Source organism: Leishmania martiniquensis, chromosome 36 (genome assembly GCF_017916325.1).
Source record: "Leishmania martiniquensis isolate LSCM1 chromosome 36, whole genome shotgun sequence".
NCBI lineage: Eukaryota > Euglenozoa > Kinetoplastea > Trypanosomatida > Trypanosomatidae > Leishmania > Leishmania martiniquensis.
Genome location: NC_090171.1, coordinates 812,367 through 830,612, shown reverse-complemented (window position 1 = coordinate 830,612; position 18,246 = coordinate 812,367). Strand labels below are relative to the sequence as shown.

The 18,246-nt window shown below is 58.8% G+C and overlaps 2 protein-coding genes across 2 annotated transcripts; both read right to left on the bottom strand.

Moving 5' to 3' along the window:
* Positions 1–11,578: 11,578 nt before the first annotated feature.
* LSCM1_00208 (uncharacterized protein) lies at positions 11,579–13,009 on the bottom strand (the record flags this gene model as incomplete). Its single annotated transcript, XM_067317861.1, has 1 exon — positions 11,579–13,009. The coding sequence occupies one exon, from the start codon at positions 13,007–13,009 to the stop codon at positions 11,579–11,581; it is 1,431 nt and encodes a 476-aa protein (XP_067173966.1).
* A 782-nt stretch (positions 13,010–13,791) lies between these two features.
* On the bottom strand, positions 13,792–17,610 carry LSCM1_00207 (uncharacterized protein; the record flags this gene model as incomplete). The annotated part of the gene is made up of 1 exon (XM_067317860.1): positions 13,792–17,610. One exon carries the CDS (start codon positions 17,608–17,610, stop codon positions 13,792–13,794), a length of 3,819 nt encoding a protein of 1,272 aa, XP_067173965.1.
* Between the last annotated feature and the right edge of the window lie 636 nt (positions 17,611–18,246).

Genomic DNA, 18,246 nt, shown 5'->3' with positions numbered 1-18,246 from the left:
GCGCAGGGGAAGCGCAGCGATGCAGCGGCAGCGACAAAACACAAATGCGGCGTCTGTATGGCACGTTCGCTGTCTCGCTAAAAAAAAAGATATGTGCGTGTGTGTGTGTGTGTTTGAGGTGACCGCTTTCCCGTCTTCCCTCCCATGCGCTCGCTGTGAACTTCGGGAGCGGTGCACGCGGGTGAGGAGTGGAGGGAGATAGCTAGAGCAGCGGGGAGGGGAAGGTGCTGGAAGCGCTATGGCAAGCCTGCAAACCAAAGAGAGAGCAAGGCATTAAGAAGAGCAAAATATGCTTCTCGCTCGTGTCAATGCCCACTGGAGGTGCAGTGGCGGAGGCCACAACTATCTTCTGCTTGGCTCTTCGATAAAGTGTTGCTACCTTGAATGCCACCACAAGGGGTTGGGAGGCATTGCGGCAGCTCAGCAAAAAGGAGAGCGGAGCGGGCGGGTAAGAGGGGCAACGTGGAGGGAGAAGGTGCATGGTTGCTGACAAAAGTAACGATCCTGAGAGCGTGGAGGGAGTGCAGTACAGCTTTGCCCGAGTTCATGCACAGTAGAACAGTGCCCTTGTATGTAGCGTGATAGGCGCCAGATATTTCGCTCGCCAGGAAGCCTGCTACGCCCCAGGAAAACGTTTCGATGGAGGAGGCTTGAAATCACGCACATACCAGCGTTCCTTGGCCGCCGTCGCAGCCGCCCTGTTTGACTTGCAGATGTGTATTGCCCGAAAGCGAAATGTGGCACGAGAGAGAAGCGAACGCATCCAAACAAAGGGAAAAAAACGAAGAGAGAAGAGCCTTTGCTCTGCGACTCATCTTGACTTCGACCCTCTTTCATGGATAGCGTCTTTCGTCTCTCTCTGTCTGTTAAACAGAAACACATACACACACAGATATATATATATACCCACACACTGAGATGCGGTGTGTGGGTAATGCTGCGTATGATGGAGGCTTCTTCGTTTTCTTTTCTTCTTATTCTCTGCTTTCTTACTTAGCTGCAGCGCTTGCGTTGCTCCGCTGTCCTCGACCGCCACTATCACCATCGCCTTCCCTTTCTCTCTCACTTTCTTACACCCTGCCTGTCTCGGCATGTTTGTGCATGTTACCGAAATTGTGGCCCATGGGAGAGCGGGAGGCGTGAGGGGGTGGAAGGGGTCCAACACGACAAGAAACAAAAAACTGCGAAAGAACACAAAAGAAAAAGATGGACGTCAATCTCAAAAGAAAACATACAAACGAAAAAAGAGCAAGACGAGCGCGAAGCACCTCGCACCTTTCTCATCAAAGGACACATGTGAACGCGGACGTCATGAAAACGGAGACAGAGAGAGGGGGAGGGAGTACGTGCGAAACACGCCACGAGGGATAACAATGAGCGAATCCTGCGCACGCTCACCACGAGCCCAGTTTTGTACAGCTACGCGGTGTGCGGGCGTTTCTAGCGTGTAGGCTGTAAAGTCATTCTCTTTGCTTGTGCCTTTTTCTTCTTCGTTCACTTGGCATCCCAAAGCATGCGACTCATCCCCCTGTGTGAAAGTGTGTGCGTGACGAGATGTGTGCATGTGCAAGTGCCTTTTCCTCTTTTTCGTGTCGGATGCTCGCTTGTGCTGATATTGAATACGTGTGCAGCCGCCATTCGCCCTTGGCGGCGATGTCAACGGCACAGACGCGCACACAGACGCCTGTGCGCATGCTGCGCAAATAGAAAAAACACTGCACACTTATGCACTGAAAAGGAGAAGAGATCGTCACCAAATATTCAAACGGCACCTAAGGGGGAGAGGGGGAGAAAGGGGGGAGGGGGGGAAGGGGGGAACACGAAAGACATGAAGAAAAAGAGAGGGAGAGATTTCTGTGGATGATGCGTACACAGGTACTGTCGCGCATTTAGGGAAAGGGGGACGGACGGGGAGATGGACGCGCCCTGCTGCACGGAAAGCGTGTCTAGCGCGGGTGAGTTGGTGGATGCGTCTGCCGCGGCGGCTCCCACTACTTGCCTTACGAGCACCGCGCCATGAGAGTAACTTTAGTAGACACAATGGAAACGAAACCAGGGGAGGTAAGGGAAGAGGGTGGCGCACGCTGGGGTGAAAGCATTATATGCGGTGCTTCGAGTCACGCACCCAAACTCACTTTAACGTGATCTGCACATCTCTCGCTTACACGTACGCACACCTCTTACTCCTCCTCTTCCCTCGTACCTTTTTCGTGGCCACGCAAGCAGCGACCCTCCCCTCCAGCGAGACGGTCGGCAGAAGGTTACAACAAAATAGACTCAGAGCGAGAAAGGGGTGGGGGTGAAGCAGAGATGATAGAGGACGTAGGCTCAGGGAAAGAGAGAGCTGATCAGAGAGGTGTCGTATCTGTCTGTCTGTCTGTGTGTGTGTGAAGAGAGTATAAGACTTGTGAAAGGAGAAGCGGCAGAAAAGAGCCGAGAAAGAAAACGCCACACAACAGCACGGAAGACAGGACGCACATGCCTACGCAGGAGAGGGAGAGGGAGGGGGGGGTTGGCCCTTAGAAAGGGCACTGCCACTTCACTTTTTTTACTCGCTTCATGGGGCCGTCACCCTAACTCTCGAGCAGCGGCAGGAGTCCTTCAGACAGACGCGGTGAACCAGGAGAGGAGCGGTGGTAGTGCTACAAGAGCCCCGGGGTGGAGAGGTGCTCGTGGCGTTTACACCGCAACTACAAGACTATCCGGCCTTCATGGCTACGCTCCTTCCGTCTTATCCACCTCCCTTCCCCGCCGCCAGTTTCCCTCCCCTTCACTTGACTTCCACGGGCCGCTTCTCTGCCCCTCGCGACCCAAGGCGGTCGTGAGAAAAAAGATGGAGAGTCACACATGCAGCCAAGAGAAGGGGGAAAGACGCACAATGGCGCAAAGGGAAGAAGAAAACTGTGCGGGCCTGCGCGATTCAGGCGGGAGGAGAAAAAGGACAGATGAGAATAGGCGAGAAGCCCAACGGAGAGGGTGTGCGAAACCGTAGAAAGATACCCCTTCGCATCGCCGCCGCAAAATGGTGACCGCTGACCGATCCCACCATCTATTTCACGCTGCCCCTCCATCACCGCGCCCCAGTCCGTCGGCGCTGCGTCTCGGAGCGCTCATGTCCCTCATTCAGGACGCTGCGCTTATGCACAACGAGGTACTCCTCCGCATTCACCATCTTGCACACATTCAGTGCATGCAAGCATATATCTGTACACACATATATGCATACGTGTGTATCTCCGCTCCTTTCATGGCGCCCTTTTCGTGGCTTCTCTCCCCCCTCAGCCGTCTGTTTGCGCATTTTTCGGTTGGCTCACCGTCCGCCTTTTCTCTCGCCGCCACGTCCCAGTCTGAAAGACTCACGCATGGCCGTTTCACGCGCGCAGTGATGCGGGCGCCCGCGCGCGCGTAAAAGAAAAAACTGGGGCCCCTATCCCCTCGCCATCACCGTGGGCACCACCACGCTGGCTAAGGGATACCCGGGCCCTACCGCTACCCGTCAACAGTCGCGGCAGAAATACGCGCGCCGCATGCACAGCGTCGCGTAGCGAAAATACCACGGAGGACCCCCAAAATTAGGGCGCTTAGAAGCCCATGCCGCCCATGCCACCCATGCCGCCCATACCACCCATGTCCCCCATCTGTGTAGTACCTGCCTCCTCCTTGGGAGCCTCGACGATGGCGGCTTCGGCCGTCATCATCAGGCTCGCCACAGACGTCGCATCGCTGATAGCCACGCGCACCACGCGGGTGGGGTCGATAATGCCAGCGTCGAACATGTTCACGTACTTGTCGTTCTGCGCATCGTAGCCCATGCTATCCTCGGTAGCCTCCAGCACCTTCTCCACAATCACCGCACCCTCCCTGCCGGCGTTTGCAGCAATCCTCATCGCTGGCAGGCGGACGGCATTGCGAATGATGTTCACACCCGTGCGCTGATCGCGAGTAAGCGAAGAATCGTTGGCGAGAGCCTCAAGCTCCTTGCTGGCGCGCAGCAGAGCCGTGCCACCGCCGGCCACGATGCCCTCCTGCACCGCCGCACGTGTGGAGCACAACGCATCCTCGATGCGGTCCTTCTTCTCGTTCACCTCCACCTCCGATCCGCCGCCCACCTTGATGACCGCCACGCCGCCACTCAGCTTCGCCAGGCGCTCCTTCAGCTTGTCACGGTTGTAGTCGCTCGTCTCGTTCTTGATGAGCTCTCGGAGGAGGTCGGCGCGGTCCTGCACTGCCCCCGCGTCGCCGCCACCGTTCAGCATCACCGTGTCGTCCTTCGTCACGGTCACCTTTTTGACAGAGCCGAGGACGGAGGGGTCGAAGTTCTCGGCATCCAGCTCAACGCCGGTGCCCTCATCGCCGAGCAGCTGCGCGCCAGTGAAGATGGACATATCCTGGAGCATGGCAGTCTTGTTGTCGCCAAAGCCCGGGGCCTTGACGCAGCACACCTTCAGTTTGCCTTGCAGCTTGTTGAAGATCAGCGTCGTCAGCGCCTCGCTCTCCACGTCGTCGGCAATGATCAGCAGCGGGCGACCGCTGCGCACGACGTGGTTGAGGGCGGGCAGCAGGCTGTGAATGTTCTGGATCTTCTTGGCGCTCACCAGCACCAGCGCATCCTCGAGCTCAGCCTTCTGCGCCTTGGCGTCCGTCACGAAGTACGGGCTTACGTAGCCGCGGTCCACGCTCATGCCCTCCACAACCTCCAGCTCGGTAGCCATCGTCTTGCCGTCCTGCGCCGTGATAACACCGTCGCGGCCGACCTTGTCCATCGCCTGGCCGATCATCTGGCCGATCTCCTTATCGCCGTTGGCCGAGATGGTGGCAACCTGGACAATGTCCTCTTGTCCCTTGATCGGGCGGCTCTGCTTCGCGACACTCTTCAGGATCACATCAACAGCACGGTCCATGCCACGCTTCATGTCGATTGGGTTGGTCCCCTGGGCAATAGACTTGAGGCCCTCACTGAAGATGCTGTCCACAAGCACCGCAGAGGTTGTCGTGCCGTCACCAGCCAAGTCGTTCGTCTTGTTGCACACCTGGCGTACCAGCTGCGCGCCCATGTTCTCGAAGGGATCCTTAAATTCAATTGCCTTCGCAACGGTGACGCCATCTTTCGTGATCTTCGGCGCACCGTAAGCCTGCTCGATGATCACATTGCGACCCTTCGGGCCCAGCGTCGTCGCCACCGCAGCAACTGCGCGAGTCACGCCCCTCTGCATGCAGCGGCGGGCCTTGTCGCCGAAGCGGACGTCCTTGCCAGCAAGGCGCACAGCAGAGCGGAGCATGATGAAGGGTCTTTGTGGGTAAGGTGTGTGGGAGAGTGGAAAGACTTGGGATGAAGGAGGCGAATCGGGCGAAGGCCAAAAGGAGATCGGTGAGGAGACGGCGGCACGACACACGACGCGAAACGAAAGAAAAAGGAAACGGGAAAAAGTCTGTAAAGAGGCGAACACAATATTGTGTGTGTGTGTTTTCTTTCTTTCTCTGCTCTTCTCGTTATCACCGTATCGGTTCCGCCGAAAAGACGACGCACGTGCGAAGCGTTCACGCGGGAGGACGAGGGGAGGTGAGGGGGGGGGGCTGCGGAGCTAATAGGGAAAGAGACGAAGGAAAAGAAAACGGGGGGGGAGCGAGGGAGGAAGACGGACGCTTATAGATAATGAATAAGATGCTGTTCTGCTTTTAGTGGCTTTTTTGTGTGTGTATGTGTGTGTGGCTTTCCTTTTTAGCTGCAGAGGCGTGGTGATCTGTGTTGTTGGGCGAGTGTGTTCCCGTCGGTCACATGAAGATCCAGCGAGCCATGGCAATTTGGAGGGGGGTGAGTGAAGGCGAAAAAAAGTGTGACGCGAGAACGGGTGCGTGATGATAGGATTACCATGACGGTGAAGTGTGAGCGACGTTGGAAACGAAACGAGAAGGCGCGGAGGTGACTTGAAAAAGACATATGCCGGCCTCTGTCTCTTTTCGGCGGCGCCCTGCGAAACGAAAAGGCACCAAAGCTGCCATGAAGACGTCCCGCAGCACAGTCTGCTGTACCTTCTCGTACCTAGCCCGTAGCCTTTCAGCAGTGCCCCCCCTTCTTCTGCTTCTTGAAAGAGTACCGGTCACCCATGCGAGTGCTGAAGCACGAGGGAGCATGCGCCATAGCTCGCGCAGCTCGAACGATGGTACCCATTTTTTTTCGATCTGTGGGCTCATGGACAACCTTCCCTTTGGCCAGTGGCGTTCGTGACGGATGGATTCACTCCGACTGGCGAAGCGCGAAGAAGGGCCAAAGGGATAGACGAGGGAGAAACGGTCGGCTAAAAAAAGGGGAAGGGCACACGTGGGCCATAAAAAGGAATTGAAGAACCGAAGCCCTTGCACGTGTGCCCTCCGGGTTACTCCTTGTGGGTTAGAATCGAGGGCTTGCGCGCACCATCGCTTTCTGGTCGACCACCACTGCTACACCTCCGTGTCACCAGCAGACCCGCCCCCACGTGTGCTGGCGCGTTCTCTTTAGGTGGAAGCGGGGAGAGGGTTGTGCAGTGCAGCGGGTGTGGGAGGGGTGGATGAAGAGTATCGGAACGTCAAGCGCAAAAGCCGTCTTATCTTTCTTCTTTTCTTTCTGTCAGTAAAGGATTGAATGCTGTAAAGCAAAAAAGAAAAAAAACGATGGAGACAAACACATGAAGCAGAGGGCAGTTCGTCGAGGTGGAGGGTGAGAAAAGGAGCGAGCTGTAGGCGTGACTCCTCGTGCACGGCTTCCCTTGCAGCAACGGGCCCATCCGCATTCGCTTCTCCTCCCCTTGCAGCGCGTCGGCTTACTTGCGTACACCACGACGACACCGCGACTCCTTATTTTGGCCCCAAATTGATAGAGCACACCGCCGAAAAGAGATGGAGTGCGTGCCTTTGCCCTCAGTGCAGTCTGAATTCACACCTGTGGTTTCCTCCTCTCCCCTTCCCCAACGCTACCTGGTGCCCTGAGCAGAACGTGAGTGGCGCACTTGTGTGGGAGATCCTCGAGAAGTATACGAAGGTCATGCGGTAGGAGCTACAGCCTTTGCAGATCGTCTCTCTCACCACCTGCCCGGTGACACTCTTCAACAGCTCCTTTCTTGATTACTCGATCAGCGCTCTGAGACTTGACGACACAGCAGCGGTCCCTACCACAAGTTGAGTGCCGAGCGGCACTTGGGCAAGTCAGAGCTAACGCTCCTGAGAAAGAAGACCACATACAACTGTGCGTGCATTACAACATACAGAACGAGAGAAGAGAGCGGTGACCCCGGAGCGCACATTATCCTCGGTACCACCCTATCCCTCCCTCTGCTCACTCGACGCCAAAGAGCTTTCTGCAGTTCGACCTGCCCTTCAGGTTTTTCTACATTCACGGAGGCCTTGTGCGCTTCCGAGAAGCGACCGAGACAGGACGAAGAGAACGCTAGGGCGGCGGTGGAACGTTTCATGCAATGCAACAACACGAGCGGCTACGGCAACTCCCTTTGACATACTTCACCCCCCAGCGTCCTCCTCGCACCACGAACACGTCGACTAGTAGGCCCACTACAGCTGCAGCCCACACTCGCCCCTCTGACGTCCCACGGCTGCATCCGGGTCGCCCAGGACGCACCGCCTGCCGCCGCATCGCGCCATGCGCACGGCAGGCACTCCCTGCCCTTCCGCGCTGCCTCTTCGGACGCGCACTGCGCGATCAGCCCCCGACAGGCACGGGCGGACTTCGTGCTGTCGTCCAGGCGGGCCGCGCTCGAGGGCGGAGGCGGCGGCGTCTGTCGTGGGGGTAGCAGGGGGCGGCCTAGGTGCATGCCGCATGAGCGCTCCCCTCCTCGCCGAAAGGAGGCTGGCCAGCCGCAGGGCAGGGCCCTCGGAGACCCTGCGCGCTGCCTGCGTGCCGCGCCTCGCCCTCAGCCGCTTCAAGCCGCGCAACTCCGCGATGGCGTGCGCGGGCTCTCCACATTCGGGCCTGCAGGGCTGGGCGACGTGGCTCGTGGCGCGAGCGCCACGCCCCCGGCATCTGCGCCTCATCGGCACACCCCGTCGGGTGTGGGAGGTGCCGCACATGTGCACCCCTCGGGGCCCACGGCTACGGATCGCTTCGCGCCCTTTGACCTCGGGGCGCTTCTGTCCGGATGCCACACACCGCGCCGGCGCCGCTCGGCAGCGCGCGTGCGCACAGAGGACCCGTGGCCCGTCGCGCCCTGGTGGGGCACAGGAGGGATGGGAGGCAGCCATGGACACCCGGCGGGCGACGTCCGCGCAGCCCGAGTGGGATGCGCGTAATCAGGTCAGCGTGCGCACCATCATGGCGTGGAGCACAACGCGCCCACAGCCTCGAGCGCTCTGCGAGCCTCGCACAGCACATCGAACACGAAGCCGCGTCGGCTGTTCTCACGACAGGTACAGGCGGTGCGGAGGCCCTGGCAGGGGTGAGAATACCACGCCACCGGCCGAGCAGCAGGCAGTACACCATGTGCCCTCCACGCAGCCACTGCCAGTCGCACACTGCTGCACGTGCACGTGCGCAGCAGGGCGACGATGGCCTCCGCCCGCCCCGCAAACTCAGCACCCGTGCCCTGCAGCGTGGGACGGCTGTCGCCTAGAAGCTCTTGGCTCCGCGTCTCGCACAGTGCCGCGCGGTGGCAGGGAGGGGAGGGGACACCAGCCCGGCGTGGGACACTGGTGGCTTGGCCAATGACCCTTGCAGTTGCCGTTCGCGCCTGACATGGCCGACTCTGCAAGTCTGCCAGCGCTTCCGCTGCGTACGCCTTTGCTATGGTCGCAAACAAGCTCAACGAAGCTGTCATGGCGAACCGGTGGCAACCGCACGCCTGCCCACATGTGAGGCACTGCACAAAAAACCTCGAGCACGTTCGCCACAGCCGCACGTGCGCTTCAGAGTCAAGACTGGCCACGCCATCGTCGCACTAGGCCAAGTCGCAGCTCCACCGCTCCTCAGATGGCGACATAGAGGTAAGGGAGGGGACCGCAGTTTTCTGTTGCTGTACCTTCAGGTACATTTTTACGAGTCACTGCGGGCGTCCGTGACCTAATTTCTGTCTTCGCCCTCACCGTCCATCCAAAGTGAGTGTTGATCATCTGAGAGAAATAAATAAAACTGTGAGCGAAAAGAGAGACGAATAGCGTCTCTCAGAGAAGACGCACACACACAAACACAAGCCGGCGCCCACTCACTCGAGCGAGCGGGCGGCAGCTGCCCGAGAGATGAGGTAAGAAAGCCGGTAGCCACGGGCGCTGAAATCTCAGCTCCGGGTGGTGACGCGCTCTAGTAGCTGCCGAAAAGCTCCTCGTCCTCCTCTGCCTCGGCGTCAACAGACCTCTTGCCATCCTTTTGGTTCCTGGACTCCTTTGGCGCCTGAACGATGGCGGCTTCGGCCGTCATCATCAGGCTCGCCACAGACGTCGCATCGCTGATAGCCACGCGCACCACGCGGGTGGGGTCGATAATGCCAGCGTCGAACATGTTCACGTACTTGTCGTTCTGCGCATCGTAGCCCATGCTATCCTCGGTAGCCTCCAGCACCTTCTCCACAATCACCGCACCCTCCCTGCCGGCGTTTGCAGCAATCCTCATCGCTGGCAGGCGGACGGCATTGCGAATGATGTTCACACCCGTGCGCTGATCGCGAGTGAGGTGCTGGCTGGTGAGTAGCTTATCCAGCTCCTTGCTGGCGCGCAGCAGAGCCGTGCCACCGCCGGCCACGATGCCCTCCTGCACCGCCGCACGTGTGGCACATACAGCGTCGATAACGCGGTCCTTCTTCTCGCTCACCTCCGTCTCGCTAGCGCCGCCCACCTTGATGACCGCCACGCCGCCGCTCAGCTTCGCCAGGCGCTCTTGCAGCTTCTCCCGATTGTACTCGACAGTCTCATGCTCGATGTGGTCGCGCAGCAATTGCTGGCGGGTCTGCACTGCCCTCGCGTCGCCGCCACCGTTCAGCATCACCGTGTCGTCCTTCGTCACGGTCACCTTTTTGACAGAGCCGAGGACGGAGGGGTCGAAGTTCTCGGCATCCAGCTCAACGCCGGTGTTCTCGTCCCCCACCACCTTAGCACCCGTAAAAACAGCGATATCCTCCAGCATGGCAGTCTTGTTGTCGCCAAAGCCCGGGGCCTTGACGCAGCACACCTTCAGTTTGCCTTGCAGCTTGTTGAAGATCAGCGTCGTCAGCGCCTCGCTCTCCACGTCGTCGGCAATGATCAGCAGCGGGCGACCGCTGCGCACGACGTGGTTGAGGGCGGGCAGCAATGTCTGGATAGTGCCAATCTTCTTCTTTGATATGAGCACGTGTAGGTCTTCAAGCTCAGCCTTCTGCGCCTTGGCGTCCGTCACGAAGTACGGGCTTACGTAGCCGCGCTCAATCTTCATGCCCTCCACAACCTCCAGCTCGGTAGCCATCGTCTTGCCGTCCTGCGCCGTGATAACACCGTCGCGGCCGACCTTGTCCATCGCCTGGCCGATCATCTGGCCGATCTCCTTATCGCCGTTGGCCGAGATGGTGGCAACCTGGACAATGTCCTCTTGTCCCTTGATCGGGCGGCTCTGCTTCAGCAGGCTCGTCTGCACGTACTTGACTGCGACATCCATGCCACGCTTCATGTCGATTGGGTTGGTCCCCTGGGCAATAGACTTGAGGCCCTCACTGAAGATGCTGTCCACAAGCACCGCAGAGGTTGTCGTGCCGTCACCAGCCAAGTCGTTCGTCTGGTTGCACACCTGGCGTACCAGCTGCGCGCCCATGTTCTCGAAGGGATCCTTAAATTCAATTGCCTTCGCAACGGTGACGCCATCTTTCGTGATCTTCGGCGCACCGTAAGCCTGCTCGATGATCACATTGCGACCCTTCGGGCCCAGCGTCGTCGCCACCGCAGCAACTGCGCGAGTCACGCCCCTCTGCATGCAGCGGCGGGCTTCTTCACCGAAGCAGACGTCCTTGCCAGCAAGGCGCACAGCAGAGCGGAGCATTTTTGTGTTTTACTATCTGATGTCTATCGGACTGATTTGCCTTTCTTCGGGGATGAGTAGGAGGAAAGAAGACGCTTGCAGCAACCAGTCAACGAACCCGGCGCTGATGAGGATAGCCTAATTTGTTTTTTTTTTCCTTCGTTGTGTTGTTATCAGGTGATAAGAGGTGGTGGGTGGCGAGTGCTGATAGATCCTGCGCAGAGCGGTAATGGTAGCCGCAGCAGCAGAAGATGCGAGCATGGATGGTGTGTGTGTGTGTTCAGATGAGCATGCGAAAGCGAGAGGGAATGAGGGAGAGAGGGAAGGGAAAAGGTGGTGTCAGGCCGAGAGGGAGCGTTTGGCTCGAGCTATAACAGCCGAGAGGGTGAGTAAAAAAGTAAAGGGTGGAAAAGGCGCAAGCGTGCTATCGGAATGCTCAACACGCACCACATCCACCAGCGTACACGTGCTCGCACACAACCGCACGCGCTTGTTGCAGGCCTTGTTAGCTTTCGTTGTGGTGATGGCTTCTTGAAGCACTCTTGTACATGGACGCGAAAGAGGACACACAGGCGCGCGCATACGGTAAGGAAGCGCAGCACCGACTGCGTGCGCTCATCATGACTTGAGAGACTTCGCCTTGGCATCGTAGTGGTCGATCAACGCCTGCCGGTCGCTTTCGGGAAGAAGGGCGTAGCCGTGCAGCAGCACCACGAGCGGAACCAGCACGAACCCTGTCGGCTCAGGGCGATTTTTCTCCACCGGCTCCAACGACGGCCCATTCACGACGCTGAAACCAGGCTGGCAGACGTGCCGGACGAAGAGCCGACACTGCGCGACGAGGTAGTTGTGCTGGCCCCTCTCTTGCAGGCACCGCTTGAGCTCCGAACCAGTCGACTGAAGCGCGGACTGTACCTGTATCAGCCTCTCCTCCAAGCTGCGCTGCTGATCCGCAGTGCTTCGTTGCAGCGCCTCCAGCTCCGCACGAAGCTTGTCAGCCTCTTCTTTATGGGCGTGGGCGGCACTGCTGGTGTTGAGCTGACTAGCAAGCGCCGCCCTCACAGTCTCCAGATCGCGCAGGAGCGCGGAGCGCTCTATATCCCATTCCGCCTTGCTGTTCGCGTGCTCCTGCTCGGTCACGCGCTCTTTTGCCACCTGAGCTTTCATCTCGCCGAGATTACGCTTGATGGCGCCACAGAGCTCGTCATAGATGAGTTGTGCTCGGCTCGCCTGACTGAATAGTACATTACACAGGCGAGCCTCGCATTCGCTGAGAATCATCAGCCACTCCGCGCGTTGCTGCTGGTGATCCTGCTTCTGTCGGCGGCTCGCGTTCAACATCGCTTGTAGGTCCGCTGTCGCTTTTTCGAGGTGTCGGCGCAGCTTCAGCAGCTGCGTTGCATCATGTGAGCTGCTTGTGGTGGTGTTGGTGCTGCTGCGCAGCCGCGCCGGCTTCACGTCGAGGATGACCTCCTCTCCTGTCTGCACGCCCTCGATTGCAAGCGGCAGAGGAGACTTTAAGTCATGGGGTGTGTCTACCAGCGCGTGTACGGTACTGCCGCGAGCAAGGCCCCGTCGATCAAAGCCATGCGCAGGCCGGGACGGCACAGAGGGGTGAGGAGGCGCCGCTGCTGAATGGCCCTCTGCGAAAGCAGCAGCGATGACACCATTGTGATCCCCAATCCTATCCGCGGATCGGATGGGTTGACTCAAGTCACCAGCGTGCGAATGAATCGAAGACTCCGGTAGTGCCTCTGCTCCTGGAATGGAGGCCGCCACCGAGAAAACGGGTGCCAAGGTCACAGACTGAGCGGGGAGCTGTGCATTATGGTTCACAAACAGACGCCCGCTGGGCGATGTCTTGGTGGCCTGCACCGGTGGCGGTGCCGCATGCTGCACTGTCGGTGTGATTACATACCGGTCGTTCGTCGCTGCACCACGGCTTTGGGCAGAGGGTGGGATGGCAGCCCGAGCCACTCGCTGAATCGATGGTGCGACGGGGCCGCTACCGCAGCCTCCATCAGACCAGCGCGGCAGCGCAGGGTACATGGGGGAGGAAGAGCTGCGGCAGGAGAGAAAAAGAGGCGAGTGGCAACTTGCTGGTGTTGCGCTGCTCCGATGCCGCTGTTTTATGCCGCTACCAGTGAGCGTAGAGTCCATAAACCAAGATTCGACGTCGCGGGGAAAGGTGGGCAGAAGGAGAGAGAACGAGAAACGCACAGAATCGCGCCCCCGTGCGTCCAGGCGCAAGCGAGGACGTGAAAGGAAGAGGGGGAGGGGGGAGGTAGGAGGCCATGAGAAAAAAACAGCGGTCTGAGGACTGCTGCCTCCCTCCCCCTAAACGAAAAGGTACTGGCAAATACGGCATCCGCGCATTACGTGATCGTCATCCTCCATTAGCGCACGTCGTGGCAGAGGAGCAGCGCCACGCTGCGGAGAGATGCGGAGATACAGTGACCAAGTGCCTCTCTTTCTGCGCACATGCTCCCCCTCTTTCTGGGTGCCTTTGGATGTGTACTGTCGCTCTGGATTTCCAGTTCTTTTCTCCATCTTCTGCCGCTTACTTCAGGCTGGCCGCCGTTTCCCTTTGGATCACGAAGCGGCGGTTACTCGTTACGGTGGATGCCATGTAAAAAGGAGAAGGGGGAAGCTGAGGTCCAGGTGGACGCATTCGCAGCTCACATGGCAGCGTCCATCAATGTCACACATTGGACACGCAAAAATAACTAGGAAAAGGGTGTTGGAGGTGCAAAGATCGAGGATCTTGTCGAGCTCGCCACTGCTCTCCCTTCCCCCTTCAAAAGCGCACCCAGAGAAAGGCGACGTCATTGTCACGCCACGGCAGGGCGGCACGCATCGGCCTCTGCACAAAAGGTGAAGAAGGACATCAGTATTTGGGTCTCTTTCGGGGTGAAAAACGATGCCACTTCGCCGCCGTGCATCTGCATCCATGGGAGCATTTGGACGCCCATCGAGCGCAGTAACCGGCGTTGATCTGTCGCGTCTTTGGGTGAGGGTGAAGTAATATCTGCAGCCCCCGACGGCCATGGCTGGCTTCGGGTCTCGTCTTCGGAGCTGCTCATGTCCTCCTCCCATGCATCTTCTTCCTGATCCCCTTCGTCAGCACTGTCCTCACGGAAAAGTTCTTTGCTGTCGTCATCATCCTCGTCTGACAGAAAGCCGCTCGCACCGATGCGAGTTCCTGGTGCCATGGTGTCGTCAGCTGCTTGAACAGCACGACACAGCTCCGCAACAGGAGTCGCCAGCAACGTCAGCAGCCCGCGACCAACACAGACGAGCACACCAGCGTACAGCGGCAGTGACGCCTCCACTGACGCCCCGGAGGCGAGCGAGGATAAAATGGCGCGACGCCGTGACGCGGCTGAGCCCTCTTGGCTTTCTTTGCGCGGCGCCGCGCGCGCACCCTTTTCGCTCAACATAAGCTCATCAGGCAGCCGCCAGCGGCATGTCACTAGCTGCTGCGCTAATCGCTGCGCCTCCTCTGCCACCAGCATGGCCGGGGACCACGACTGAGATAAACACGATAGCATCTTGAGTAGCCCTTCGCAGGAATTAACGATCGCGCGCAAATTAGAGAAGTGCTCCACTTTCGGAAGCCAGCGACTCATCGTTTCCACAAGCATCCCACCTTGCTCCAGCGTCCGCAGCAGAGCCGCAGGATGAATCGTCATCAAAGTGGCTAAAGGAGTCAGCAACTGCTGCGCAACGGTGTCGGTGCGCACCACACAAAGTCGATGCGCCGTGGCGTTGATGATACGGATCAGCTCCGCCTCATCGAAACTGTAAGACCTTTGCATGATGGTCACGAGGGCGTCACCCATTTCCATTAGAGATACCTCATCGCGGCGATCATCGAGCATGCGAAGCACAAAAGCGACGATGACGGTGGAAAAGGGGTAGACAGCGCGAGGGGCATCCACTGCCAGCGCGGCAGTGCCGGCCACTCCAGAAAGGCCGCCTTCGACAACGACAGGCCCACCCGCCATGGCTGCCTCCACGATTGCAGCGGGAACGCGTACCTGCACTGGCTGCACATCAAGGCAGCGACGCAGTAACGCGACAAGGCAACTGCTTGACGCTGCAAGGATAGCCGACTCCTCCGTGCACAATAGAAGTTGACACAGACTATCTAGCATCATCGCAGCAGCACTGCTCACCACTTCGTCGGGGGCATGGACAAAGAGGTACTTCAGCAGACGCAGGAAGTATGGAACAGCGCACAGCTCTGCTGTGGACTCAGCATAGCCGCTGAAGATTCGATTGACCCACAGCAGCTCCGGTAGCAAAAGCGCTGCACCGCTTTCACCGTCGCGCACCACATGGCGCAGCAACACCAACACAACATCCGCAAGGTTAGGATCGCTGATGTGGCGATGCCAGCAGTCCATCACCGCCTTTGGAAGAGTGTCGGGAACAAGCAGCCTCACAGCCGCAGCACTCGCACTGCCGTGGAGGAATCGGCTTTCCTTTGCTTGTGCGGTGCGCGTCACCTTGAGCAGATCCACCAGCTGCTCCACCGTATTGTACAGTGCATCGCCAGTGAGCCCTCCCGCGGGCGACAGAAGCTCCAGTAGCGAGGCCTGCCATGCAGCAGCATGCTGCGCAAGCAATACATCGGACCAGTAAGGCAGCGTGCATTGCAGAAACCGCGAGAGGAGTACTGCGATCAACGGGGTGCATGGGGGCGGCGTCGCGAGGCTATTCTTTGAGGCAGTGATGAAGACCGACAGAGCGTGGGTACTGTCGGCCACAACAGTGGCCATAAACCTCTCCGTGGCCGCTGAAGTGTTCGCTTCCGCGGCGGTTTCTGTGGAGGCGGAGGGTGCGCTGGCTACGAGCATCGCATGAGTAAACCGCACGACGGCGATTAGCAGCATGAGCGCCCGCGCCGTCAAGACTGGGTGCGCTGAAGCGCTTGTCACATCACTGCACCACAAATGCGTGGAGAGTGGCGTGAAGTCCACTGCGCCGCACTCGCGCAACTGCTTCGCATGGTGCTTTAGCGCCGTCTCCATGAAGAAGAGGGCCGCCTCTCGCTGCAGTTGAGATCGTGGGAGGTCTTTCGTACCATCACAGGTGAGTGAAGGCGGTCTACTATCACACGCCTCGCTGTCGCTGTCTTGGATATTCGCTAAGAGCCGCTTATGTAAGTCTTCCAAAGAGGCGTGCAGGAAAAGTGGTCCAAAAGTCGCTATGCCGTCCGCATAGAGCTGTGCGACGGTGTCACGAGTTGTCCACCTCACTCCATCTTCGCGCTCCTCTTCCTGTCGCAGAAATGCGTTCGGGTCCTGAAGCAGCAACTCCGCTTCGGCAGAAGAAAGCGCGGCGTACGCCAGCAGCAGCTTATAGTACTGCAGCCCACATTTGTGGCCTACGACATCCACTAAGCCAGCCTTGAGGAATGGCAGCAAAGCTGCATCTCGAAAGAGCGACCAGCACTGTGTGGCTCGTCGGCGCACCACCGCTGCCCAGGTGAAAGATGCGGCGTCATCGCCGCCTGCGCCGCCACTCTGCGCGTGTGGCCAACCGGTCCACCCGGCGTTGTCGGAAAGACTGGCCGCCTCCCCATCACCGTCGACGCACAGCGCAGCCTTATAGCAAGCGACGTCAGCTTCCAATGATTGCAGCAGCGCCTGCAAGAGCTGCGGTGAAACGCATCGCTTGTACCACCCACCCAACTGCAGCACACTCGACACAAGCTCAAGCGCGGCCAGCGACGCCTCAGAAAGGCTGACCGCCTGCGCACGTGCGAATTGAAGCGCGCCGGTGGAAGACGAGGTTGCGGAGACGCAAACGGCCAGCCAGCGCGTGCATGGGATGCATAAGAAAGACTGGAGGAGCGGATAGGCTGAAAGGAAGTGCTGCTTGAGATCAGCAGGGAAGCGCTTGCGTCCACCACACGTAAACTGCCATTCATAGAGGGCTGCTAGGGTTTGCGCAATGAGAGTCAATAGAGAGCAGCGCGCGTAGACCTCCGGCAAATTTGCCACGAGCGTAGAAGAGTTGGGCGAGGCCATGCTGAGCGTTGCGGCCACGCTGGTGCACAGGATTTTGAAGAGGGGTGGGGCGCATCTCAGAAGCAGCTCAGCACACCATGCATTCATCACCTCTGGTACCGGCTCCTCAAACATTGTTCGCAACAGCCACACGTAACTCGAGACCAGCAGCAAGCCATTGGTGTCAGCGTTTGGGTACTGGTCAAAAGCATTGAGCAGCTGTGCAGTGATTGCAGCAGTCGCGGCTGCCGCCGCAGTTGATGAATCACCCAAGAAGGCAAGGCGCCGCAAAGTTGTGCAAATCGCAGATGACCACTGCCGAACGGCTTTTATCGAGCAAAAAGGTAGAGTGGAAATACAGCCCAGGTCCGAGAGGAGCGAAGACACAACCTTCTCAAGCTCCTCCGCGCGATTCGACGCCGTCACGGTACGCTTTAGAACGGACAGAGCAACCAGCGCAACGGCTGATGCAGACCGGTCGCTACTGAGCGATCGGCAGTAGCGAGCAAGAGAGGTGACGAAACCGGGAACCTCACGACTACGCTGCTCCAGCTCCTCCTCCGCCGCCTTTCGTTGCACATTGTCGGTGCTAAGAACCTGCGATATTAGCAAATCCAGCGGCATGTCTCTCATTTGCAGAGCCTGTAGTCGTCTGTTCGCCAGTGATTCCCCCTTGGGTGCTATTGCTGCTGTCGAGGAAAGGGATCCAGAAGGTCGAGAACGCTGATTAAGGGAAGGCGGAAACAAGAGAGGTGATGATAGCGACCAAAGCATTCCACCCGCATCGCGCACAGCGGAAAGCATTCGAGAAGGTTCGGGGCAGCCCACCAAATGCCGTCTACGGCAATCTCCCGATTTGGGCTCCTTCCATAGCAGCAAAGACATTTTCGGCTCTAGATCCTGTAACAGAGACTATGGGCATGCTGCCTTTGACGCTTTTCGATAACAGGGACCCCTCAGCGTTGCATCTTCATGGCCCAGGACCCACTCTGTAAGAAGCACAAGCAGTCCCCCCCCCCTAACCCTGCGAAATGCCAAGCCACCTCCGCTCTTGGCGGGGCCAGAGCGCCTACGACGTCGCGAGGAGATGCCAGAGCGGCTTCATCGCTACGGATGTCGGTGGCCAGGCCCTGGGCCGCGCTGCGTCGGAGCGACGTGCGACGGCCGGCGCGCCTGTACTATGCACATGCTGGGCGGAGTGGCAGCGCGACTCGGGCCCCTGCTGCACGGCCCGCACTGCGCACCGGTGTGGTGCGCCTGGACCACCGC